The sequence below is a fragment of the Callithrix jacchus genome, chromosome 12 (genome assembly GCF_049354715.1).
Source record: "Callithrix jacchus isolate 240 chromosome 12, calJac240_pri, whole genome shotgun sequence".
NCBI lineage: Eukaryota > Metazoa > Chordata > Mammalia > Primates > Cebidae > Callithrix > Callithrix jacchus.
The window spans coordinates 112,056,321-112,083,785 of record NC_133513.1 but is presented as its reverse complement, the minus strand read 5'-3'; the positions used below and the strand labels follow the sequence as shown (position 1 = coordinate 112,083,785).

The following is a 27,465-nucleotide window of genomic DNA, read 5'->3' as shown; positions in this document are numbered from 1 at the left end:
TTTCACTTGCCTTCCCCAAGGTCTCTTACATTATTAAGTCATCTAGGTAGCACTTTTAGTCTGTGAACAACACAGTAATGCAAAACTCACATTTACATATTTTGCTGTTATTTTAACAATGTCTTTTCTCTAATGCTGGGGGATAGGAGGGCAATGAGGATTCACGTGGTAGGAAAGAGGTGGCCCCAGAGTCTCTTGTGTTCAGGTTCTTAGAGCAAGATCGGTCCACTCTTCCTGCTCACATCTGGCCAGGCCACCAGCACTGCAAAGAAATGGCCCCTCTCATCTTTCCACTGTCACATCACCTCTTTAGAGAGCTGTCCTACCCATCCCTCCAATATTCACCTCCTCAACCCCTCGTTTCTGTCACAGTGTCTATCATGGGTTGTAATTATCTTGTCAGTTATTATTTCCTGTGCATCTACTCCACTGAAGTACAGGCTCCATGTGGGCAGGTATTTGCTCACCACTGCATCCCCACTGCCAGTGCAATGAGACTGACAGAGCTCAAGAAACAGAGTAGGGCAGCCCAAGCCCTCGCGGGGCCCATGGACACCCTAAAAAAAAAAAACACTGAGTAAATGAGAATGGATAAGTGAAGAAGGTGTCAGGGGTTGGGCCGAATGAGGACAGCATGCATATCAGAGGTGCCCCAGGTAGGACAGGTACAGACGGGAGACAGTCTTTCCAGGCCCTCCAGCCCCAGGTTATGAGTCAGGCATCTAGAGAAAGCAGGGCCTGGGAGAGGCTACGCTGGAAGTGTAGCCTTCAGGAAAGGAGGAAGGAGCTGGGAACAGGCCAAATGCAAGGAGACTGGGCAGGCTGCAGGCCACCATGTGGAAAGCACAAGAAATAAAACCCATTTGCCATCCCAGTTTGGCAAGGGCAGAGCAGGTGCCCACTAGTCCACATGAACACTGGCCAGCGTGCCAGGTAGACCCCAGCATGGAGCTGGCTCTGCAGCATGTGTAGCAACAGTCGCTAAGTGGGACAGGAGTCTGACTGCATGATTTCTGTTGTCCTGGGGACAAGACAGCAAAGCCAAATTGAGTTCCCCATGCTCAGCAACAGCCTCCCCTTTATAATTTGTTCCTCCAGGGAAATTCTCCCAGGAAGAGTGCACTGGCTGGGCCAGAAGAGCCTTCCAGACCACTTGGTAGTTACATTTCTCGTTGCCAGCGGTCGGTGTCAGCACCTGCCCCTGTGTAAACCTGCTCTCGAGTCCGGTACTAACTAGGTCAGGCCAGTCTGCACCTGCTTGTCCATCATCGCTGCAGCCATCTGCAGATGCTCCTCTGAGCACCTGCCCACTGGCCTCTCCCACAGCCCCCACTTTGCTGATGTGCACAGCTGTCGCACACCACCCAGCAACACCGGGTCAGGACTTTCAGTAGATCAGAAGGTGAGGGAGTTACCTGTATAACCTGGCTGTCTGATTTTTCTGGATCTTCTGCAGACTGAACAATTAGCTGACCCATTTCTTTGTGAAGTTTGCCCATTGCCATGGCCTCTGGTGAGATTAAGAAGAAGGTGTGTGAATATTTAGAAACTGACATAATAAAAACTACTCATGTCATCTCTCCAAAAACTTGAAAGACCACACTGAGGGAATTTTCAAAAAGCAGCTGACAACCTCCCATGTGTCCATTTTATCACTAAACACAAATCCGACAGCCTGCTGGGAGGAAGGCATAGTAAAATCATGATTTATTCTTCTCAGCCAACATAAAAACACATTACACCAAACCAGATTTCCCCTTCACACCCACCTGGCCAGAATTTTAGTTTTTCTTCCCAGACAAAAGAATGAACAATTCTGACTACAAGTAGGTTGTGACTATAAGCCAAGAGCCTGACCTTCTAGTCCAGGTCTTTACATTTAAGAAATTTATCTTTTCAGCGGGAATATTGTGAAAGAAGAGTTTCCTGTCAGTTCTGCAGAAGCCCCTGGGCATTCAGTGTATTTAGGTTCTTAGAAGTGAGCAAAGGAAAGCCCCTAAGTTAGCTTGGTTACACACATCGCTACCATCTGCACTGAGGAGGCTAATGGAAACTTGTTTGTCACTTCAAGAGATGAACTCCACTCAAATGGTGCTGAGTAGGACGAGCCCATTGTATAGACACGGAGCAACACAGGGCAGCAGGGAGAGGGCCACCCTTTCTGGTCCTAACATTTCATCTGCTTAGTGGCCCTGGCCACCGCCACTCTTCTATCACTTTCGCTTTGCAAAAGGCAGTTATATCCTATAGATCTGATCCCATAGTTTGAATTTTTCACCATAAGCATGCATTATGTTTGCAATTTTAAAATGAATTAAAGGAAAACCAGTTACGGTTCTATTAACTTTAAGTTGTTCAATAAAACTTCACACAAGCAAATCTAACAATTCCCAATGAGTCAGCATTCAGCTGCCCCCACTTTTGGGAGAAAGATAAATGACAAAACAAAGCTGTTATCAGTAATCCATCTAAAACCACTTCCTGAGTAGTGCCCTAAGCTGAACAGTCATTTAAGCCAATCTTTTCTAGTTTATGTAGCTGTAATCTGGGACAATTTAAAGTGTCTAAGAGTGCCACTCTAACACTAGCGCGCCCTTTCCTAACTGTTAGCTCTAAGAACTCATTCCCTTGTGCTACTGAGACATGCTTCAAAAAAGATTTTCTGGGAGGCTAAGGCAGGAAAATCGCTTGAACCCAGGAGGCAGAGGTTGCAGTGATGGCACCACTGCACACCAGCCTGGGCGACTAAGCAAGATTTCGTCTCAAAAAAAAAAAAAAAAAAAGATTTTCCATACTGGAGTCACATTTAATACCTTGTGTAGTGATAAAAGTCTACATATTCTCTGATACTCCTTTCTTCAAGAGGTAGAGACTTATTGCTCTCCCCTTAAGTGTTGACTAAACTTGGTGATTTGCTTCTAACAAATGGCATATGGAGGAAGTAACAGTGTGTGACTACCAAGACAAGGCTATAAAAGGCACTGTGGCTTCCTTCTCTCTCTCTGATCACTCACTCTTGAGGGAGCCAGCTATCATACAGTAAGAGCACTCCCCCTGTGGAGAGACCCATGCCAGGGGGAACTGAGGCCTCCTCCCAATAGCCATGCAAGGTGAGACTGGATGTTCTAGCCCCAGTTGAGCCTTCAGATGACTGTAGCTCTGGGATATCTTGACTGAAACTTCCTAAGCCAGAACTACCTCTAGATAAGTCATTCCTGATCCACCACAACTGTGAGATAAATATTTGTTGTTTTAGAATATGATGGCTCAAGCCTGTATTCCCAGCACTCTGAGAGCTGAGGCCAGTGGATCACTTGAAGTTAGGAGTTCGAGATCAGCCTGCCAACATGGTGAAACTCTGTCTCAACTAAACATACAAAAACTAGGCCAGGTGCAGTGGCTCACATCTGTAATCCCAGCACTTTGGGAGACTGAGGTGGGCAGATTGCCTGAGGTCAGGAGTTCAAGATCAGCCTGACCAACAGGGAGAAAGCCCTTACTACTAAAAATACAAAATTAGCCAGGTGTGGTGGCGTACTACACAGGCAGGAGAATCACTTGAACCCAGGAATGGAGGTTACAATAAGCCGAGATCATGCTATTGCACTCCAACCGAGCGAAATCCTGCCTCAAAAAAAAAAAAAAAGAAGAAAAGAAACCACTAAGTTCTGAAGTGATCTGTTATGTAGCAATAGATAACACACCTTGTTTAAGAACAAAAGCGGTGAAACAAAATGAAAAGACGAACTTCTTAGCATATACTTTGCTGCATAGGCACCCGGTGTGTTCTGCTAACATGTCTGTGTGTAGGAATAAATGCTGTGCTCCAGACACAGAAATATCCCCTGTTCAGCAGAGTGGGTAAGCCAGCCCTCAAATGCTGGTTTTAGAGAATCAGCCTAAAAATGTATAACTGTTTGGCTTATATCTTGTATCAAGAACAGAACAGAGAACAAACCTTTTGCAAGGGGAGCAATGGTAATCTCACTCTCTGCCAGATTCACGAACACATCATAGAGGTCTGGTCTGTTGCTCACCTCCAAGTCTACAAATCCGGCGATATAACCTGCATCACAAACATGACAAATCTTACTGGAGAAGGAAGAAACATGAACACATCAAAAGAATTGGGTCTAAAAGCTCATCCACTGCTCTCCTTTACTGCTTCATTCATTCCAGAACATTCGCTGCACCCTGTGGCAGTTAATAAGACTACATTATTATTAGCTGCCTGAAGAAATTCACACAACTTCAAATATTCCAAAATTATCCGTCGGTGTCAAGAATGAGGCTGAAGTAGGGCATTTACTTTCCAATCATTGCTCTTGGGGGTCAAGAATGACAGCTGGGGCGGAAGGTAGCAAGGACTCTCTTGACTGATGCTCCCCCTTCAGGTCTTTGCCTCCAGGATATCATCCCCAAATACCTGGGTTCTCAGGGTGGAAATGGCATCTTTCCCTGAATTCAGATCTGATACAATACATGCTAAAGGATTCCAGGCAACTCAGGAATTAGCAGACCTCTGAGACTGGTGTTAGGACCACGATTCCCAGACTTTTTTGATTTCAAAGAGCAATATAATTACAAAAAAAAAATATTTGAGGACTGATATGGTCTGGATCTGTGTTCCCACCCATGTCGAATTGTAATCCCCGGCGTTAGAGGTGGGGCCTGGTGGGAGGTGACTGGATCATGGGGGTGATTTCTCATGAATGGTTTAGCACCATCCCCTTAGTGTGGTTCTCATGATTGCATTCTCACAGGATCGGTTGTTTAAGTGTATAGCACCTTCCCCACCTTCCCCCTGCTCAGGCCATGTAAGACATGCCTGCTCCCCTCACCCTCCGCCATGATGGTAAGTTTCCTGAGGCCTCACAGCAGCAGAAGCTACTATGCTTCCTGTATAGCCTGCAGAACCATGTGCCAATTCGACCTCTTTTCATGATAAATCACCTAGTATCAGTTATTTCTTTATCTTTTTTAAGACAGAGTCTCGCTGTGTTGCCCCAGTTGGAGTACAATGGCACAATCTTGGCTCATTGCAACCTCCACCTCCTAGGTTCAAGCAATTCTCCTATCTCAGCCTCCTGAGTAGCTGGGACCACAGGCACACACCACCACACCAGGCTAATTTTTGTATTTTTAGTAAAGACGGGGTTTCACCATATTGGTCAGGCTGGTCTTGAACTCCTGACCTCAGGTGATCCACCCCCCTGGGCCTCCCAAAGTGCTGGGATTACAGGTGTGAACCACCGTGCCTGGCCAAAAAAGGTAAATCCTATATTTATTTTACCACAATTTTTTTTTTTTAAATAAAAAAAAAGGGAAAAAAACTGATTGCATATGCCAAAAAATAATAAAGAATCAGTATCCCACTTAGGAATGCACGCAAAATATTTTGACAACAAACAGGTAAAACTCTGGGGAAAAAATAGAAAAAAAAAAGAAAAGAAAAAGGAATGCACACAAAACAAAAACAAAAAAACCCTCTTTAAAGTGGAATAGTTTGGGCCAGGTATGGTGGCTCACACCTGTAATCCCAGCACTTTGGGAGGCCAAGGCGGGCAGATCACCTGAGGTCAGCAGTTTGAGACCAGCTTGACTAACATGGAGAAACCCCATCTCTACTACGCCAGGCATGGTGGTCCATGCCTGCAATCCCAGCTACTCAGGAGGCTAAGGCAGGAGAATCGCTTGAACCTAGACTAGAAGGTGGAGGTTTTGGTGAGCCGAGATTGTGCCACTGCATTCCAGCCTGGGCAACAAGAGTGAAACTCCGTCTTAATTAAAACAAAAATTTAAAAAAAGTGGAACAGTTCCTCTCCTGGGATCCTCTTGCCTACCTGTGCACATCTGCAGGGCTTCCAGTTCATCGGCATTGAGGTGCACGTAAGGGTGAAGGATGGTCCAGTCCTGTCGGTGCCACACCAGGGCAGGCAGAGTCCTGGGGAATCAAGGCAAGAACTCAAGTTGTTGCTGGTCCACACCTTAAAGGCTCAGCCTGAGGGCTGGGCGCAGTGGCTCACACTTGTAATCCCAGCACTTTGGGAGGCCAAGGTGGGCGGATCGAGAGGTTAGGAGATCGATTGAGACCATCCTGGCCAGCATGGTGAAACCTCATCTCTTTAAAAAAGAAAAAAAAGAAAGACTCAGCCTGCCCTTCTCCTCTTCCTGGGGAGGAAATGAAGAGGGTAGAGTCTCTAGCTAATCAGAGACAGAGGTGAGAACAAGTCCCAAATGTGCTAACCTCTGGGCTTCAAATTAAATCAATGCAATGTTTTCTTTTTTATTCATTTATTTATTTATTGAGATGGAGTTTCACTCTTGTTGCCCAGCCTGGAGTGCAATGGCATGATCTTGGCTCACTGCAACATCCACCTCACGGGTTCAAGTGATTCTCCTGCCTCAGCCTCCCAAGTAGCTGGGACTACAGGCACCTGCCACTACTCCTGGTTAATTTTTTTACTTTTAGTAAAGACAGGGTTTGACCATGTTGGCCAGGCTGATCTTGAACTGCCAACCTCAGGTGACATGCCTGCCTTGGCCTCCCAACATGTTGGGATTACATGCGTAAGTCACTGCACCCAGCATCTATGCAATGTTTTAAACTCTGCTTTTGGGGATCGGATCAGCTGTAGAAAGCTCAAGGTGAAGTTTCAAAATATCCCTGTGGTAGCAAGCAGTGATGCTTCTAAGGTTTTTCTCTGAACATCCCACTCTGCAGACTGCCACAGAGAGGGAGTCTGAGGGTTAAGTCGCTTCTGCAAGTAAGAAATTTCCTGGAAGTCTCCCATTTATATTTAAAATTCTAATAAAACTCGCAAACAACGTGTGTTTGTTTTCCTACATCACAGGTTTCCCTGCAAAAAACTTACGGTGGAATAATGACTGCAACAAGATGTATCAAATTTTCTGTGGCTTCATGAACCCACTGGTGCCCTGCTAAAGATCTCAGAAGGTGTGGCTGCTCCAGTTTAAGTAGCATACATAGAGGGGGGAAAGGTGATGGGATAGAAAATACAGGCTTTTGGACCCAGAGAGAACAGGGTAAAAGTTCTGGCCCTCTCACTTAACATCTGATGCAATCATGATCATAACAATAATAACTTCTAAAGTGTGTCTTACAGGCTAGGTACATGTTGAGCATCTTATATAAATTATTTCCAAACTTACAAGGTGATATTATGATCTTCATTTTACAGATAAAGGAAAACAGGCTCAGAAATATTCAATATCTTTTGTTTTATTTTGTTTTTGAGACAGGGTCTTACTCCGTCATCCAGGCTAGAGTGCAGTGACCTGATCATGGCTCACTACACCCTCCACCTCCTGGGCTCAACCGGTCCTCCTACCTCAGTCTCCTGTCTAGCTGGCGCTACAGGTACATGCCACCGTGCCTGGCTAATTTTTGTATTTTTTTTGTTTTTGAGACAGAGTTTCATTCTTGTTACCCAGGCTGGAGTGCAATGGCGCGATCTCGGCTCACCGCAACCTCCGCCTTCTGGGTTCAGGCAATTCTCCTGCCTCAGCCTCCTGAGTAGCTGGGATTACAGGCATGCGCCACCTTTCGTATTTTTTATAGTGATGGGGTTTTGCTGTTTTGCCCAGGCTGGTCTTAACTCCTGGTCTCAAGCAATCTGCTAGCCTCAACCTCTCAAAGTGCTGGGATTACAGGTGTGAGCCACCATGCATGGCCAACATTCAGTATCTTTTATGTGTTCACAGAGCTAATAAATTGCCCTACCAAGATTTTAACTCTGGACTTTCTGACTATGAAGCCTTTCTTCTTTTCATTACCTTACTACCTATCCTCTGCCAACCTTAATTTTCTCATTCATAAAACAGGGTAATATTACGTCCTTGCAGGGTTCTCATTATGAGTAAATTTGATGTATCTTATTATTATTTTTGAGGCAGAGTCTTACTCTGTTGCCCAGGCTGGAGTGCGGTGGCGCGATCTCGGCTCGCTGCAAACTCTGCCTCCCGAGTTCAAGCGATTCTCCTGCCTCAGCCTCCTGAGTAGCTGGGATTATAGGCATGCACTACCATGCCCGACTAATTTTTTTATTTTTAGTAGAGATGGGGTTTCACCATATTGGCCAGGCTAATCTCAAACTCCTGACCTCATGAGCCACCACGCTTGGCCTGATTTAAGATACTTTATGAAATGCCTGGCATACAGTAAACCCAACATGAATGCTAAGTCCTCTTGCTTTTAAAAAAGGACCTAATGGCTAGGTGTGGTGGTTCATGTCTGTAATCTCAGCACTTTAGGAGGTAGAGGCTGGAGGATCACTTGAGGCCAGGAGTTTGAAATTAGCCTGGGCAATAGAGTGAGACCTCAGAAACCCCCATCTCTACAAAGAATATAGAATAAAATAAAAATGAAGAAAATTTAAAAGGACCTAGTAACAAGTTAGATTTTGTAAACAAAAACTCTTGATCTGTATGGCAGGTGGGGGGGCAGCTAGAGGGAGCAGGGCCTGACAGGCACCTCCTGGCCCTGGGCCAACTCCCTGGCAAAAAATTAACAACAACAAGAAGGCTGGGCATGGTGGCTCATGCTTGTAATCCCAACACTTTGGGAGGCCAAGGCAGGCGGATCATCTGAGGTCAGGAGTTGGAGACCAGCCTGGCCAGCATGGTGAAACCTGTCTCTACTAAAAATACAAAAATTAGCTGGGTGTGGTGGCAGGCGCCTATAATCCCAGCTACTCAGGAAGCCGAGGCAGGAGAATCACTTGAACCCGGGAGGCAGAGGCTGCAGTGAGCCGAGATCATATCATTGTACTACAGCCTGGGCAAGACAGTGAGACTCCATCACAAACAAAAATAAAAATAAAACTACAGCAAGGCCATCCAGATGTTGATAAAAAGATGTTTTAATATAGAAAAAAAAAATTAAACAACAACAACAACAAAATCTGTATGTATTTTAGCTAGGCATAGTGGCTCACGCCTGTAATCCCAGCACTTTGGGAGGCCAAAGCATGAGCATGATTGGAGCCCAGGAGTTTGAGACCAGCCTGGGCAACATAGCAAGACCCTACCTCTATTAAAAATAAAAATAAAATTTAAAAAAATCTATATATGATCATCAAGAGACCCTTCAAAGCTGTAAATGAAAAAAAAGAAAAAGAAAAAAAATCTATATATGCACCATCAAAATAAGAGTCTTTGTCCTGCTCTCAAATTTTATTTTATTTTTTTTGAGACAGAGTCTCACTCTGTCCCCAGGTGCCAGGCTGGAGTGCAGTGGTGTGATCTTGGCTCACTGCATTTTTTGCCTCCTGGGTTCAAGCAGCTGGACTACAGGTGTGTGCTGCCATGCCCAGCTAATTTTTTTTGTATTTTTAGTAGAGACGGGGTTTCACCATGTTGGCCCGGATGGTCTTGATCTCCTGGCCTCCTCTTCCGTCCCCTCGGCCTCCCAAAGTGCTGGGATTACAGGCATGAGCCACCACGCCTGGCCCTGTCAATCTTTTTTTAAAAAAATCAGAACACTTATTGCATGGCTAATTGTTGAAATTCTTTTTGAGGATAGGGTCTCACTCTGTCACCCAGGCTGGAGTGCAGTGGCGCATTTAAGGCTTGGCTCACTGCAGCCTCAATGTCTCTGGTCCGGGTGATCCTCCCACTTCATCTTCCTAAGTAGCTACACATGCTACCACACCTGGCTAATTTGTTTGTATTTTTTTTTTTTTGAGGCTGGAGTGCAATGGCGCGATCTCGGCTCACCGCAACCTCTGCCTCCTGGGTTCAGGCAATTCTCCTGCCTCAGCCTCCTGAGTAGCTTGGATTACAGGCTCGCGCCACCATGCCCAGCTAATTTTTGTATGTAAGTAGAGACGGGGTTTCACCATGTTGGCCAGGATGGTCTTGATCTCTTGACCTCGTGATCTGCCTGCCTCGGCCTCCCAAAGTGCTGGATTACAGGCGTGAACCACAGCGCCCGGCCCACTCTCAAAGTTTTTAATTAAAACAAGAAAAAATAAAAGAGTCTTTTACAAAATTGAACAGAAGGAACAATATACCTAAAACAGGTGAGCAAATTATGGCCTGTCCTTGAAAATAAAGTTTCACTAACCTCTGCCTCCCAGGTTCAAGTGATTCCCCCGTCTCAGCCTCCTGAGTAGCTGAGACAACAGGAACACGCCACCACTCCTGGCTGGCTTTTGTATTTTAGCAGAGATGGGGTTTCACCATGTTGGCCAGGACTGTCTCCATTTCCTGACCTTGTGATCCACCTGCCTCAGCCTCCCAAAGTGCTGGAATTATAGGCATGAGCCACTGCACCCAGCTATGGCTGTTTTTGTGCTACCAAGACAGTTGAATAGTTGGGACAGTGACCATTTGGCTCACAAACCTAAAATATTTACTGTTTGGCAAGGAAAAGTTTGCTAACTCCCTGCTCTAAAATAGTCTTATTTCTTAAGTTAAAGAAGAATCTGGGCCGGGCACGGTGGCTCACGCCTATAATCCCAGCACTCTGGGAGGCTGAGACAGGTGGATCACGAGGTCAAGAGATCGAGACCATCCTGGTCAACATGGTGAAACCCCATCTCTACTAAAATTACAAAAAATTAGCTGGGCATGGTGGTGCGTGCCTGTAATCCCAGCTACTCAGGAGGCTGAGGCAGGAGAATTGCCTGAACCCAGGAGGCGGAGGTTGCGGTGAGCCGAGATCGCGCCATTGCACTCCAGCCTGGGTAACAAGAGCGAAACTCCGTCTCAAAAAAAAAAAATAAAATAAAATAAAAAAATAAAAAGAAGAATCTGTCCAAATCAGTGACCTTGAACTACTAGATTCTAAACAGAAACTTCAGACCAAAGGTGGTATTTCACCTCCAGACTAACACATGCTATTTATAGCAAATGTGCCACAGAACAGAGCACATGGTAACATCTAATGCCCCAAACTGTCTGCCAACAAAGTTAACGCGTTTTAATAATTAGAGATGATACCTGGTAAACTCCTGGACCGCTTCTATTTTGGGGTGATACACCACAATTCTTTTCTTTAGCATCAGAGCTGTGTGTAAGATAACAGTTTCCATTCCAAACTGAGATACAATGTCTTTAAAAAAGAGAAATCATAATATTACTGCATTACACATCATGTAAGAAAATAAAGAATTTTTTTCTTTTCTTTTTTTTTGAGACCAAATCTCACTCTGTCACCCAGGCTGGAGTGTAGTGGCATGATATCAGCTTATTGCAACCTCTGCCTCCTGGGCTCAAGCGATTCTCCTGCCTGAGCTTCCTGAGTAGCTTGGGATTACAGGCATGTACCACCGCAGCAGCTAATTTTTGTGTTTTTAGTAGAGACAGTGTTTCACCATGTTGGCCAGGCTGATCTCAAACTTCTGACCTTGTGATCTGTCCACCTCAGCCTCCCAAAGTGCTAGGATTACAGGGATGAGCCACAGTACCTGGCCTATAAATTTTTTTTTAAATGCTTTAAATGTATTACATTGTCAGAAGACACAGATGATGTGATTTTTAAACTTCAAAGAACTACCCACATAGTATATTGAATTATTTGGTATTAAATTATATCTGAATTACATTCCCCACATGATGTAAAGCATACAGACAATTTATTTGGTGGACAAGTGGATCTATCCTATGTCACCTCCCAGCACATGTGCGCTGCCCTGAAAGAGACTCCATGGTGGATGCATAGAGGAAGCTAGCCTCACAAAAAGGTAAAACAATTGATGTGAAGGGAATCAGTGTCTTTCGGTATCATTAAAATTTTCTTATTTAAAACAAAAAACGCCTGCCAGGTGCAGAGTGGCTCATATCTGTAATCCCAACACTTTGGGAGACCAAGGTGAGAGGATCACTTGAACCTAGGAGTTTGAGACCAGCCTGGACAACATAGGGAGACTCTATCTCTAAAAAAAACATTTAAAAATTAGCTGGGGCTAGGCACAGTGCCTCATACCTGTAATCCCAGCACTTCAGGAGGATGAAGCAGGCAGATCGCCTGAGGTCAGGAGTTTGGGTCCAGCATGGCCAACATGGTGTAACCCCATCTCTACTAAAAATACAAAATTAGGCTGGGCACAGTGTCCCACACCTGTAATTCCAGCACTTTGGGAGGCCAAGGCAGGTGGATCACCTGAGGTCAGGAGTTTAAGACCAGCCTGGCCAACATGGTGAAATCCCATCTCTAGTAAAAATATAAAAATCAGCTGGGTGTGGTGGCAGGTGCCTGTAGTTCCAGCTACTGGGGAGGCTGAGGCATGAGAATCACTTCAGGAGGCAGAGATTGCAGTGAGCTGAGATCGTGCCACTGCACTCCAGCCTGGATGACACAGTAAGAATCTGTCTCAAAAAAAAAAAGTAGCTGGGCATGGTGACATGCACCTGTAGTCTAAGCTACTCGGGAGGACTTCCTGAGCCCGCCCAGGAGGTCGAGGCTGCAATGAGCCATGATTGCACCACCACTGCACTTCGGCCTCATGACAGAGCAAGACCCTATGTCAAAAGAAAAAAAAATATTAACTCCCGCATACCCCAGTATCATTACTTAAGACCTTAAGTTAGTTAGCCTGACAAACACCTAACACCTCACCAGGGATGCTGAGAAAACACAAAGAACAGCGGAATCAAAAGCAAAGACAGATGGGCACTGTGGGAGGACGTGACAGAGGGCAGCCTCGCCTTCAGAGTTCCCCGAAATGTCTGCATTTCGGATTTTCCAGCTGAAACTTAAATTAGGAACCTAAGTTCAAGGCCTTAGGCTTTTCAGATGACAGAGATAACTGCTAAGATCTAAGAACAGAAAAACTATGGAATCCATGGAGACCTCGAGTCACAAAATTTAGCCCCCCAGTGAGAAAACATTCTTAAAATAGCCAATAGAATATGGAAACAGGCCAGGTGAGGTGGCTCACGCCTGTTATCCCAGCACTTCGGGAGGCCGAGGTGGGCAGATCACAAGGGATGAGTTCGAGATCAGCCTGGCGAACCTGGTAAAACCCCATCTCTACTAAAAATACAAAAATTAGCTGGGCACAGTGGCAAGCGCCTGTAATCCCAGTTACTTGGGAGGCTGACGCAGGAGAATCACTTGAACCCAGGAGGCGGAGGTTGCACTGAGCTGAGATCATGTCACTGCACTCCAGCCTGGGCAACACTCTTTACATCTGGGAACCCACTATTTTTACTAAGGCAGGAGAATGAACTATGAACTTTCTGACGTCCCAGGACTCTCAAGAATGTTGTGCACTTATCCTGTGTCTTACATTCACAACTGGCGTTCTTAGTCATACAACTCTGTTTTATTACTGAGATTTCCTTTGACAAGAAATGAGTTTTACGCATTGTTCACAGAGAAAGCAGTAATTAGCTGTAGAGCACATACTTATTATTAGAGTTCCCAGAGGTAGCTATATTTAGATAATTAATATATTATCTAACTCCAGCCTGGGCAACAAAAGCAAAACTCCATCTCAACAAAAAAAAGAAAAAAAAAAGGATCCAAAGCCAACTTGCTACTGCCCTTCTGAATGCTTGACTCTTTTTTTATTTTTTGAGACATAATCTCACTGTTGCCCAGGAGGCAGCGGTTGCAATGCGCCAAGATTGCACCACTGTACTCCAGCCTGGTCAACAGAGTGAGACTTTGTCAAAAAAAAAAAAAAAAAAGAAAAGAAAAAGCTTCAAAGACCTTCAAGACTGTCTCAAAAAAAAAGAACATGGAAACGAACACTACAAAAATCGGTTTTCCTTTGAAAGAATTCTAACTTAATAAGGAAATACAGGTGTTAAAGGTACCCTCTTATATACAAATAGGATATGAAAAAATTTATGTAAACGAAAATGTAAGAAAGGTAGATAATTCCAATTAGATAATCATCTAATTATCTAATTATTCTATTAGGCACAATAGAATTTAAAAAGACTGTTCTTGCCTCGGGGATTTTTTTGTTGAGATGGGTTTTGTTTTTTCCCTTCTTACCTTTGATGGAGCCAGCCAGGTAGGCCTTTCGAGCATCAAAGTCCTTGCTAAGGAAAGAGCCATTTTCTTCACTCTGGCATATCCCCTTTGTGAGAACTGCAATATAACTCTCCATCATTTTAACTGGGCTCCCGTGTTTCAGGTACATTCTGTAAGAAAGGAAAACAAAGCAATTGTGCTTTTACTTAGCACAAATCATGTGAAGACATGCACCCAGGTTGGTATGGGTGCTTTCTCAAGAATCTGGGCCAGTCACGGTGGCTCACACCTGTAATCCCAGCACATTGCGAGGCCATGGCAGGTGGATCCCCTGAGGTAGGGAGTTTGAGACCAGCCTTACCAACATGGAGAAACCCTGACTCTACCAAAAATACAAAATTAGCTGGGTGTGGTGACGCATGCCTGTAATCCCAGCTACTTGGAAGGCTGAGGCAGGAGAATGGCTTGAACCCGGGAGGCAGAGGTTGCACTGACCTGAGATCAAGCCATTGTACTCCAGCCTGGGCAACAAAAGCAAAACTCCATCTCAACAAAAAAAAGAAAAAAAAAAAAAAGGATCCAAAGCCAACTTGCTACTGCCCTTCTGAATGCTTGACTCGTTTTTTATTTTTTGAGACATAATCTCACTGTTGCCCAGGAGGCAGCGGTTGCAATGCGCCAAGATTGCACCACTGTACTCCAGCCTGGTCGACAGAGTGAGACTTTGTCAAAAAAAAAAAAAAAAAGAAAGAAAAAGCTTCAAAGACCTTCAATTCTTCCAACTCAGCTCTCTCTTTACATCAGGGAACCCACTATTTTTACTAAGGCAGGAGAATGAACTACGAACTTTCTGGTGTCCCAGGACTCTCAAGAATGTTGTGCACTTATCCTGTGTCTTACATTCACAACTGGGGTTCTCAGTCATACAACTCTGTTTTATTACTGAGATTTCCTTTGACAAGAAAGGAGTTTTATGCATTGTTCACAGAGAAAGCAGTAATTAGTTGTAGAACACATACTTATTATTAGAGTTCCCAGAGGTAGCTATATTTAGATAATTAAGAAATCAAAACTCCTTTAGGTTTCTGGTGATAAATGCACATTAGACATTCATCATCAGGTTAAAGCTTCCAGAAAATGCTGATAGGAAACTGGCTGCAATTATAGCTCACATGTGGAATCCATCTCTTCCCCTTGAAATCTCTTCTTGTGAGCAAATGAAACTAAATTTTGCTTGAGAAACATGACTGGGTTTATTTGGGCCTTTCAGGAGCTGATGTGATAGAAAATCAGGAAGAAAATAAAACATGTTTAAGACAGATCACGTTCTTCTGATTGTGGTTTTGTAAGAATAATTTTAAAATAAAATAAAATAAATAAAAGGACGGATCACTTGAGGGCCAGGCATGGTGGCTCATGCCTGTAATTCCAGAACTTTGGGAGGCCGAGGCGGGCAATTACTTGAGGCCAGGAGTAATTGCCCTGCCAACATGGTGAAACTCCATCTCTATTAAAAATATAAAAATTAGCTGGGTGTGGTGGCTCGCGCCTGTAGTCCCAGCTACTTGGGAGGCTGAGGCAGGAGAATTGCTTGAACCCAGGGGGAGGAGGTTGCAGTGAGCCAAGATCACGCCATTGCACTCCAGCCCGGGCAACAGAGTGAGACTCTGTCTCAGAAAAAAAAAAAAAGATCACTGGAAAATTATATTTATCATAGACTAAGTGAAAAAAGCAAAAAAAGCAAGTGTTTTAACTGCTTACCAACTTTTGTCCATCATCAGTGGTTTTTAAAAAATTATTTCAATCCACAATTTGAGGGAAAAAAGGTAGAGAACAATGAATGTGGTAAGCTTTCACACATGTAAAATACATTCAAACCCAGGAACTCACACACAAGATCACACAGGGAGAAAACTTCTCTGATAGGATATAAAGGAGGCCACAGGAGTTATGCGGGGTGGGGGTCAGGAGGTAGAACTGGGATCTGGGAACAGGAAGAAGAGGGAGCTTAGTTTACACTGTACATCCTCCTGAATTTCTAAATGTGCTTTATCATCACCAACAACAAAAAAATCAAAATGCCATTAACATTCTAAAATAGTCACACCTATAATCCCAGCACTCTGTGGGGCTAAGGCAGGAGGCTCACTTGAGGCCAGGAGTTTGAGACCAGCCTGACCAACATGGTGAAACCCTGTCTCTACTAAAAATATAAAAATTAGACAAGTGTGGTGCTGTGCGCCTGTAATTCCAGCTATTTGGGAGGCTGAGGCACAAGAACTGCTTAAACCCAGGAGGTGGAGGTTGTAGTGAGCCAAGATGGCCCCACTGCACTCCAGCCTGGGTGACAGAGTGAGACTGTCTCAAAAATAATAATAAAATAGAAATAATATACATAATAGAGAAAAGAAACATAAGGTTGGTAGGATAAGATGACTTCCTACATGACACCCCTGGGCCAGGAGAGACAAAACAGAGGAAACCACTCCACAGGAAAAGCCCACAGTGCAACCCAGAGGACCTTGTTCAGACAAACATCCATAGGCTGCCACACCTGGCCTAGATAGTTGACTCCAAGTGTGCATGAAAACTCCGGTTCAGGCCAGGCGCGGTGGCTCACGCCTGTAATCCCAGCACTTTGGGAGGCCGAGGCGGGTGGATCATGAGGTCAAGAGATCGAGACCATCCTGGTCAACACGGTGAAACCCTGTCTCTACTAAAAATACAAAAAATTAGCTGGGCATGGTGGCGCGCGCCTGTAGTCCCAGCTACTCGGGAGGCTGAGGCAGGAGAATTGCCTGAACCCAGGAGGCAGAGGTTGTGGTGAGCTGAGATCGCGCCATTGCACTCCAGCCTGGGTAACAAGAGCGAAACTCCGTCTCAAAAAAAAAGAAAACTCCGGTTCTCCAGCAGGGCCACAGCTGCAAGCAACTAAAGGCTGACGGGGACCACAGCAGTTAACATGCAGCCTAACCGGGAATAAGGTTTTTTCCTGCAGGCTTCCACTGCCACTGTGAGCAGCATGCTGTGTGTGGAAGACACACCTGCCTGCTCCTCTCACCAGAAATGGAGGGGGGCAACTCCACGTCAACCTCACCGTCATGAAAAACTGTTTGCCTACGTGTGTGCATGTACACGCAGACTTGTGTGTGTGTGCAAATACTGGGTGAGCACAGTGCTGCAATAAGGCGCAGGAAGCAGAGGAGGTGGCTGGCAGTAGCTCTGAGCCCTCACTTCTCTTGCACCATGATAGGAGAGGAAATCCAGGATACTATGATGCCACACACCGCAGAAGCTGAGAAACCCTCTGGGCCTCTTTCTGGGAAGGAAGTGGGGTCTGAAGCAACCTTGCCTGTTGGGACTCCAGAATATTTCCCAGTGAATTCGGTTGAGCAACATACCCCTGACTCAACCAAATGAAATGGGAGTCCCATGTTTGTAAAAAGAATACCTCTGCAGTATTTTTAGTTTATGGTTTTTGGATAGCATCTCTTTTGGCAATCATAATCTCCCTTTGTGTAAGTGCCACATTAGCAGACAACTGTTTATCCACAGTGAGACATTCACCTGGAATTTCTTATGAGAGTAGAAAGCTTTTTCATTCTGGCTGGCAGCAAAAATAGTGAAATCTCATTTAGCCAAAAAATAATCTAAGCGAAACCCTTAGGTAATGAGAAGATACTCTTACACTAGAGTTTTTTCTCTCTCTCCCTTTTTTTTTTTTTTGATGTGTATATACATTCATGCACAAAAATAGCCAAAAGGGAACCACTTACTGAGTTTATGAAACAAAAACAATTCCCTTCACCAGAAGTGCCCCCAAAAATGTATGTATTAGGCAAAAGCCTGAGGGCTGAGAGTAGCCCTCTCATGATAATACCTAGAATTATAATTCTATCTAGTAACAACTTTTTTTTTTTTCTTTTTTTTTTGAGACGGAGTTTCGCTGTTGTTACCCAGCCTGGAGTGCAATGGCACAATCTCAGCTCACCGCAACCTCCGCCTCCTGGGTTCAGGCAATTCTCCTGCCTCAGCCACCCGAGTAGCTGGGACTATAGGCGCGCACCACCATGCCCAGCTAATTTTTGTATTTTTAGTAGAGACGGCTTTCACCTTGTTGACCAGGATGGTCTTGATCTCTTGACCTCATGATCCACCCGCCTTGGCCTCTCAAAGTGCTGGGATTATAGGCGTAAGCCAACACGCCCGGCCAACCTTTTCTTGTTTGTTTGAGATGAAGTCTCACTCTGTCACCCAGGCTGGAGTGCAGTGGCGTGATCTCGGCTCACTGCAACCTGCACCCTCCGCCTTCCAGGTTCAAGTAATTCTCCTGCCTCAGCCTTCCAAGTAGCTGGGACTGTAGGTGTGCTCCACCACGCCCAGCTAATTTTTTGTATTTTTAGTAGAGACGGGGTTTCACCACGTTGGCCAGGATGGTCTTGATCTCTTGACCTCATGATCCACCCACCTCGGCCTCCCAAAGTACTGGGATTACAGGCATGAGCCACCGCACCCGGCAACAGTATTTTTTTTTTAAAGGACCAGGTGCAGTGGCTCACATCTGTAATCCCAGCACTTTGAAAAGCCAACACAGAGGTCACTTGACCCCAGGAGTTCAAGACCAACCTGAGCAACATAGTAAGACCACGTCTTTACAAAAAATATATATGTATATATTTTTTAATTAGCCAGGAGCAATGGCACACACCTGTAGTCCTAACTACTTGGGAGGTCAAGGTGAGAGAATTTCTTCTGCCTAGGAGTTCAAGGTTACAATGAACTATGATCATGACACTGCACTCCAGACTATGCAAAAGAACAAGACCCTGTCTCTAGAAAAAAACAAAAACAAAAACAAAATCACAATTAAAACCCTGCAAGGCTGGGACTCTACTAAAAATACAAAAATTAGCCAGGGGTGGTGGCACAAGCCTGTAATCTCAGCTACTTGGGAGGGTGAGGCAGGAGAATCTCTTGAACCTGGGAGGCGGTGGTTGCAGTGAACAGAGATCGCCCCACTTAAACCCTGCAAAAGCCTTCATCATTAAGAAAGAGCTTTCCTGAGCAGGATGTCTCCAGAAGAAAAAAAAAAGAAAATTAAAAAAAAAAAAAAAAAGCTAATATCTTGAACATATAAAGAAGAGTTTCATCACGTCTATAATCCCAGCACTTTGGGAGGCCAAGATGGTCAGATCGCTTGAGCTTAGGAGTTTGAGACCAGCCTGGGCACATGGCGAAACCCTGCCACTACAAAAAATACAAAAATATAAAAAATTAGCTAGGCATGGGGGTGCGCATCTGCAGTCCTTGCTACCTGGGAGGCTGAGCTCGGAGGATCACCTGAGTCCTGGGAGGTTGAGACTGCAGTTTGCCATGAAGCCACTGCACTCCAGCCTGAGCAACAGAGTGAGACCCTGTCTCAAAGAAAAGAAAAGAAAAGAAAAAAAAAACATTCTGATATATTTTAGATAAATTTTTCAACAACAGGGATGAAACTAAAAGAGTCCACCTGAATCATGACTAACCAATTAATAAGAATTCCCTAGCTTCTCACCATTCCAGCTAAGAAATGTGTTCTTGTGCTTCAGCATAATTATTTCCCCAAAATGATTGCCACACACAGACCTCGACACATAAGAACCAGTTTACCGAGTCATAAGTCGCTTACTTATTCAACCTACTAAGGAAATTCTAGACTGGAAGTGAACAGAAGTAACAGACCAAAAGTAGGAAGTGACTCAAAACACCCAGGAACTACAATAGCTATGAAACTGCTGCTTCTCTTCCCCTAGATCATTACCCAAATAGGAGGAGAAATAACAAAGCAAAACAGAAAGGCCCTCTTTACAGCCTGTGAAGGGCTACTAAAGATTGTGTTGGAGACACAAGGCTGAATTTTGCTTTCTCAGTGTAGAAATCTGCTATGTAACTATGGTAAGATCTTCATTTTGTATATTAGCATTTAATACAATTTTTATACAGACCTACACAATATCCTAGTGAAGGCAGCATACTTCTCTGGGTTAAAATCTTTGGCAGTCAGAACAATAGAAAAATGAGTCACCTGTTCAAAAGAAACACAAAAAAATCCTTTTTAAAGACACTCCAGCAGAATTACTTTTTATTACTATATTCTAACAAACCTTTTGTATAAGACATAACAGTTTCAAAAGGAAAAGACCAAAACGTAACAAGTCCTCACTTGCTTCTTTTAACTTTTGCATGTGCACATATATCACATATACATATATATTTAATTTCCTACATAAGCATGCAATACTTACAGAAAAAATTTTTTCACAAAGCAAAAATACTTGACTCAAATATAAAAAAATGTACATTTCTACTTAAGGTCCCCTAATCTCATCAAAGCAGAAGAAAGAAGTGCTAAATCAGACTTAGCAATTTAGCAACTGCTTATCTTTTCTCCCCCACACTTTTTCACTATTTTACCTTTTTTTTCTTTTCTTCGAGTTGAGGGTTTCACTATGTTGCCTAGGCTGGACTTGAACTCCTGGACTCAAGAGATCCTCCTGCCTCAGCCTCTCAAGTAGCTGGGACTACAGGCATATGCCACCACACCCTTATTTTACTTATTCTTATTAATACATAATAGATACACCTATTTTTCTGGTATATCTCTTCTTTTTCTTTTTTTTTTTTGAGACAGTCTAGCTCTGTCACCCAGGGCGGAGTACAGTGGTGTGAGCTCAGCTCACTATAACCTCTGCCTCCCAGGTACAAGTAATTCTCATGCCTCAGCCTCCCAAGCTCCTGAGTAGCTGGGATTACAGACACACCACCATGGCCAGCTAATTTTTTCTATTTTCAGTAGAGACAGTGTTTCACTCTGTTGGCCAAGTTGGTCTCGAACTCCTGGCCTCAAATGATCCACCCACCTCAGCATCCCAAAGTGCTGAGATTACAAGCATGAGCCACCACACCCAGCCTATATATCTTTTCTTTATGATAAAAACATTCAAATTACTCTCTTCTAGCTATTTTGAAGTTTATAGTTGATTATTCTTATCCATAGTCACCCTACTCTATCGCTAGCAACTGGTCTTCATTATCTAAGGATGGAAAATAACAAAACATATCTCAGTAACAATCATACAGCTCCTGAACTAACTCTCTGAAGAGTGCGGTAAGCTAAAAAGTACTATTATAAAAAGTTTCAGAGGGCAGGTCATGCCTGTCATCTCAGCACTTTGGGAGGCTGAGGCAGGTGAATCATGAAGTTAGGAGTTCAAGACCAGCCTGGCCAAGATGGTGAAACCCTGTCTCTACTAAAAATACAAAAATTAGCCGGGCATGGTGGCACATACCTGTAATCCCAGCTACTCAGGAGGCTGAGGCAGAGAATCGCTTGAACCCAGGAGGCAGAGGTTGCAGTGAGCTGAGATTGCAACTCTGCACTCAAGCCTGGGCAAAAGAGCTAGACTCTGTATGGGTGGAGGGGAGGGGAAAAGGAGCTTCATTTACTTATATGCCTCTATTATTATAAGCATAAATTTCTGATAATCATATATCTATTATTTCCACCAATGAGACAAAATTTAGAATTTTATAAATACAAAACTTTGAAGAGATACATTTAAAATAAAGAGTAGCCAGGTATGGTGGCACATGCCTGTAGTCCCAGCTACTTGGAAGGCTGAGGCACAAGAATCACTCGAACCTCAGGGGTGGAGGTTGCAGTGAGCCGAGATCTCGCCCCTGCATTCCAGCCTGGGCGACAAGAGTAAAACTCCATCAAAAAAAAACTTATCAAGCAACAAACCAAAGATTTCATTACATATTGAAAGATATCTTCTTGGCCAGGTGCAGTGGCTCATGCCTGTAATGCCAGCACTTTAGGAAGCAAAGACAGGAAGATCGCTTGAACCCAGGAGTTCAAGACCAGCCTGGGCCACACAGAGTAAGACCTCCTCTCTACAAAAAATTTAAAAATTATCAGGGGATAGTAGTGCACGCCTGTGCTCCCAGCTACTTAGGGAGCTGAAGTGGGAGGACCACTTGGGCCCAGGAGATTAAGGCTGCAGTGAGACATGATTGCACCACTGCACTCCAGCCTGAGCGACAAAGTGAGACTCTGACTCTAAAAAAAAAAAAATTAAGGGCCCGGCGCAGTGGCTCAAGCCTGTAATCCCAGCACTTTGGGAGGCCGAGGCAGGTGGATCACAAGGTCAAGAGATCGAGACCATCCTGGTCAACATGGTGAAACCCTGTCTCTACTAAAAATACAAAAAATTAGCTGGGCATGGTGGCACGTGCCTGTAATCCCAGCTACTCAGGAGGCTGAGGCAGGAGAACTGCCTCAACCCAGGAGGTGGAGGTTGCAGTGAGCCGAGATCGCGCCATTGCACTCCAGCCTGGGTAACAAGAGCAAAACTCCGTCTCAAAAAAAAAAAAGAGAAGAGACCACATATTGCACTGCTTACCATTATGTCAACCACAGGGTCTGTCATATACTAGACGACAATAAATATTTATAGAATGAATGAAAGTGAAGTATGAATACACCCAATGAAAATAATATTTAATATTTTCAAAAGTATACTGTGAATAAGGTCTAAAGCTAAGGATTATCAGAATAATCTTACATCACTTTAAATATTTGGGGTTTTTTTTACCTTCATGCATACCTTTTTCAAAACAGAAGAATCTGGAACTTCAATTGTTGTGATATAAAACCATGTTCTTCTGTACTGACCAAAGACAAAGGGATGGAGAAGTTTATTTTCATCTGTAAGGCAGCATTTCCTCAGCAGCAGGCTCCTTAATGTGGCTGTCGTGGAAGGATAACACCATACCCACAGAACTTCTCCATTTGTGTCCTTTTCTACGGTGGAAAGATGGTCACTGTGAGAATGTCAAACAGTAGCAAGGGAAGTGAATTGATTGGTTACTCAGAAGCACTTAGTGGAATCAGTTTTAACACCCCATTTTACAAAGCAACTCAGAGTACTTGAGACCCCAAATTCCCACCTATTACTACTGCTCAAATTATCTAGCTCTCATGATCCAGAATTATAGGCCACCTGAGTAAAAGACGTTTTTTTTTTTGAGACAGAGTCTCACCCTGTCGCCCAGGCTGGAGTGCAGTGGCGCCATCTTGGCTCACTGCAACCTCTGCCTCCCGGGTTCAAGTGATTCTCCTGCCACAGCCTCTAGAGTAGCTGGGATTACAGACACCAGCCACCACACCTAGCTATTTTTTGTATTTTTCTTTTTCAGTAGAGACAGGTGTCTCTCTGTTGACCAGGCTGGTCTCCAACTCCTGCCCTCATTATTCACAAGCCTCAGCCTCTCGAAGTGCTGGAATTACAGGCGTGAGCCACCACACCCGGCATAAAAAGCTTTTATAACAACCATAAATGAAAATTCAGCTGGGGGCGGTGGCTCACGCCGGTAATCCCAGCACTTTGGGAGGCCAAGGCGGGTGGATCACGAGGTCAAGAGATAGAGCCCATCCTGGTTAACATGGTGAAACCCCGTCTCTACTAAAAATATAAAAAATTAGCTGGGCACGGTGGTGCGTGCCTGTAATCCCAGCTACTCAGGAGGCTGAGGCAGGAGAATTGCCTGAATTCAGGAGGCGGAGGTTGCGGTGAGCCGAGATCGCGCCATTGCACTCCAGCCTGGGTAACAAGAGCTAAACTCTGTCTCAAAGAAAAAAGAAAGAAAATTCAGCCTCAGAGATATGGCAGAGTTCCTCCCTATCTCCTCCCACACAAATGCCTATAAACTAAAATTACATTAAGTTTTTATCTAGTTAAAATAATTCTTTTTTTTTTTTCTTTTTTGAAGTGGAATCTTGCATCACCCAGGCTGGAGTGCACTGGCACAATCTTGGCTCACTACAAGCTCCACCTCCCAGGCTCAAGCGATTCTCCTGCCTCGGCCTCCTGAGTAGTTGGGATTACAGGCGCCCACCACCATGCCCGGCTAATTTTTGTATTTTTACTGGAGATGGGGTTTCACCATGTTGGCCAGGCTGGTCTTAAAACTCCTGACCTCAGGTGATCCACCCCGCCTCAGCCTCCCAAAGTGCTGGGTGGAATAATTCTTAATAAATACATAGAAAAGGTTCGTCAAAAATAAAACTGGAGATGAAAAAACTGGTGAAATCTTTCAAACCATGTTGCATACCAATTGTGTGAATTTTGTATTTAAAATTTTTTAGGCCAAGCATAATGGCTCATGCCTGTAAACCCTAACACTTTGGGTAGACAAGAGGACCGCCTGAGGCCAAAATTCCAGACCAACCTGGGCAATATAGTGAGACTGCATCTCTACAAAAAAAAAAAAAAATTAAAAATTAGCTGGGCATGGTGGTATGTGCAGTGGCCCCAGCTACTTAGGAAGCTAAGGTGGAAGGATCACTTGAGCCCAGGATTTAAAGGTAGTTGTGAGCTACACACCACTGCACTCCAGCCTACGCAACAGAGACTAAAACTCTAAAAACTATAAATAAAAAATTGCCGGCAGGGCGCGGTGGCTCAAGCCTGTAATCCCAGCACTTTGGGAGGCCAAGGCAGGTGGATCAAGAGGTCAAGAGATTGAGACCATCCTGGTCAACATGGTGAAACCCTGTCTCTACTAAAAATACAAAAAATTAGCTGGGCATGGTGGTGCGTGCCTGTAATCCCAGCTACTCAGGAGGCTGAGGCAGGAGAACTGCCTGAACCCAGGAGGAGGAGGTTGCGGTGAGCCAAGATTGCGCCATTGCACTCCAGCCTGGATAACAAGAGCAAAACTCCATCTCAAAAATAAATAAATAAATAAATAAATAAATAATAATCATTTAAAAAGACACCCACGATCTTTTTTTTACTTTAGAGAAAGGGTCTTACTCTGTCACCCAGGCTGCAGTGCTCACTGCAACTTCCACCTCCCAGGTTTAAGTGATTCTCCTGCCTCAGCCTCCTGAGTAGCTGAGATTACAGGCATGCACCACCACACCCAGCTAGTTTTTTGCCTTTATAGTGGAGACAGGGTTTCACTCTATTGGCCAGGCTGATCTCAAACTCCCAAAGTGCTGGGATTACAGGTATGAGCCACCACACCTGGCCTCTTTTTTTTGAGATGGGGGGTCTCACTCTGTCACCCAGGCTGGAGTACAGTGGCATGATCTTGGTTCACTGCAACCTCTGCCCCCTGGGATCAAGCAATCCTCCCACCTATGCCACCACACCCAGCTAATTTTGGTATTTTGCAGAGATATAGTGCTGCAAACTCCTTTTAAATGCATGTTAATGTGAATAATAAAAAACCTTCTGCCGGGCGTGGTGGCTCACTCCTGTAATCCAAGCACTTTGGAGGCCAAGGCAGACGGATCACCTGAGATCGGGAGTTCAAGACCAGCCTGACCAACATGGTGAAACCCCATCTTTAAAAAAAAAAAAAAAAACCTTCTGAGTTCAGAATATGATCATATGTCATCTTTTTCTTTGCTATTAGTAGTAGATAAAGACAGTTTAACTTAGCCTTAATTCAAAAGCACCTTCTGGAGACACTAAGTTACTTAGGTTTTGTTTTGAAGCAGTTTGAAAATCACATTAGAAATAATACATAATCCGCCCAAACATGTTGGTATCCTATCTACACAAAAAAAATAGAAAAATGATCCGGGTGGTGGTGCACGCCTGTGGTCCCAGCTACTTGGAGGCCGAAACAAGAGAATAGTTTGAGCCTAAGAGATGGCGGCTGCACTGAACGGTGATTGTGCTAGTGCACTCCAGCCTGGATAGAGTGAGACCCTGTCTAAAAACAAAAGAAAAAGAAATGAATACAGTAAAACATTCCCACAAAAACATACTGCCTTAAGGCACTGAAAAATAATCAGCGATTTCTTCAGTTTTGCTAAGCCTCAGCAATGTTATTGTGCACTTGAAGAATAGAAAGTGTTTAGGGGTGTGCAAAAATCTCAGGGAAATAAAACTTTTTTGAAGGGAACCAATGGGTTCCATCCCCTAAACACTGCACAAGGCTGCCCAAAAATCCCAACGTGATATTTTTAAACAATGGAGAGATAATTACATTCCTCAGAGCTAACCGAGATTCCACTGCACGATTGTGTAGAGACTCCTGCTTTATGCACAAGCTCGATCACATGACGCGGGAGCTTTCCACTGGTGGGGACGAGGGGCTCCGGGCTACACTGCGAGGCTCCCCCCACCCCACCCCGCCTCTGTACTGCCTACGGTGTGTCCGTGCCCAATGACAGCCCGGGCCTCCATTTGCTCCTCCGTAAAGCGGACGTCAGTCGTTTCCCACGGCCCCTGGGTCCTTGGTGAGAGCTAAAAGGAGACAATGCGTGTACAACGCCCGGCCCAGCAGTCTCCAGCCGCCCGGTCCCACGAAGGGGGCCGCCCGGGCGAGCAGTCACTGTTGGCTCCGAGACAGCCGCCCGCGCCCGGCTCTGGGGAACCAGGCCCTGCCTCCTACCCGCCGCGCCAGGCCGCCCGCCGGCAGCTCCCGCCCAGCCCGGCCCCGCCCGCACATCTCCCCTCGCAGCCGCCCCAGCCTGGGCACGCTAGACGTCCCGGCTCCGCCTAGCAAACCCGGGCATGCAGGGGAAGTTCTCCCCGGGATCTGGGAGGTCCCAGGCTCCCTGGAGCCGAGCGGGCCCCACAGGCGGCTGCGGGCGGGCGAGGGCGGCGGGCCGGGTCCCTGAGCCAAGGAGGCCGGACCCCGCAGTCCCCAGTCCAGGCCCAACATGGGACCGGCCGCGCCCTCCATGTTGGTCCTCTGGGGACCGCGGGAGCAGGGGCTGCCCCGGGCCAAGGTGGTGGTGTAGAGACGGAACCCGGGTGAGAGTTTTCCAGGCAGGGCGTCTACGTCCTCACCGATCAGCCCGACTCCAAGCATCAGCTGAGTGTCCACCGCCTCGGCCGCAGCCATCTTCCGCCGCCGCGGAGCGCAGCGCTGGCTGCTGCCTGCAGTACCCGCCTTGCACCCCGGCCGCGCCCCGCCCTCCGTAAGGCCCGTCTCCACCCCCGCCCCATCTCAGGCCACGCCCACCTCCGTAGGATCCGCCCCTTCCTGCCGTGCCCCATCACAGGATCACCACCCACCGTCGGCCCCGCCCCACCCGCAGGCCCACCCATTCCAGCCCCAGTCCTGTCTGCCGGGACAAGCTCGGGTGCAGCTCCACTAGTCATCCGCCCTTGGAAACCTCACTGAGTCTCCGCAGCCACCGTCAATTGCTCTAATCCAGCTCTTCATCCTTCTCCTCAATCCACTCCAATCTTTCTTCCCGTTTTAGGCTTTCCTCGTTCTACCTCTGCCATCTGGTCAGGCTCAAAAGAACAGGTCACTTTGTTCCTAGAAAGAGGCATCCCGAGGATGGAGGGTGTCCATCCATTCCTTCATCCAGCTATCCCCAAAACAAAAACCATTGAGGACCTAATAAGGCACTGGGGTTACGTTATAGAGTTGACCAAGACAGAGCAGTCCCCTGGGTGAGACAGACAATTGGTAAGTAGAATAAACAATCCAGGCCAGGT

The 27,465-nt window shown here is 45.4% G+C and overlaps 1 protein-coding gene across 9 annotated transcripts in view; it reads right to left on the bottom strand.

Annotated features, from left to right (window-relative positions):
- The window catches only part of DENND10 (DENN domain containing 10), a 30,507-nt gene extending 3,583 nt beyond the window's left edge, over window positions 1-26,924 (bottom strand). For 2 of the 9 annotated variants that reach the window (XM_054243360.2, XM_078346619.1), the window contains exons 1-8: window positions 26,806-26,924; window positions 22,588-22,796; window positions 19,936-20,015; window positions 13,973-14,121; window positions 10,966-11,077; window positions 5,844-5,944; window positions 3,959-4,066; window positions 1,416-1,510 (exon numbers count right to left, since the gene is read on the bottom strand). In XM_054243360.2, coding sequence (XP_054099335.1) covers window positions 1,416-1,510; window positions 3,959-4,066; window positions 5,844-5,944; window positions 10,966-11,077; window positions 13,973-14,121; window positions 19,936-20,015; window positions 22,588-22,796; window positions 26,806-26,860 — 909 coding nt within the window. In that variant the 5' untranslated portion in view covers window positions 26,861-26,924. Of the gene's footprint in view, window positions 1-95; window positions 263-1,415; window positions 1,511-3,958; window positions 4,067-5,843; window positions 5,945-10,965; window positions 11,078-13,972; window positions 14,122-19,935; window positions 20,016-22,587; window positions 22,817-26,805 lie in introns of those variants that run through there. The other 7 variants (XM_002756636.7, XM_078346620.1, XM_054243361.2 and 4 more) reach the window with 6 other exon arrangements.
- Between the last annotated feature and the right edge of the window lie 541 nt (window positions 26,925-27,465).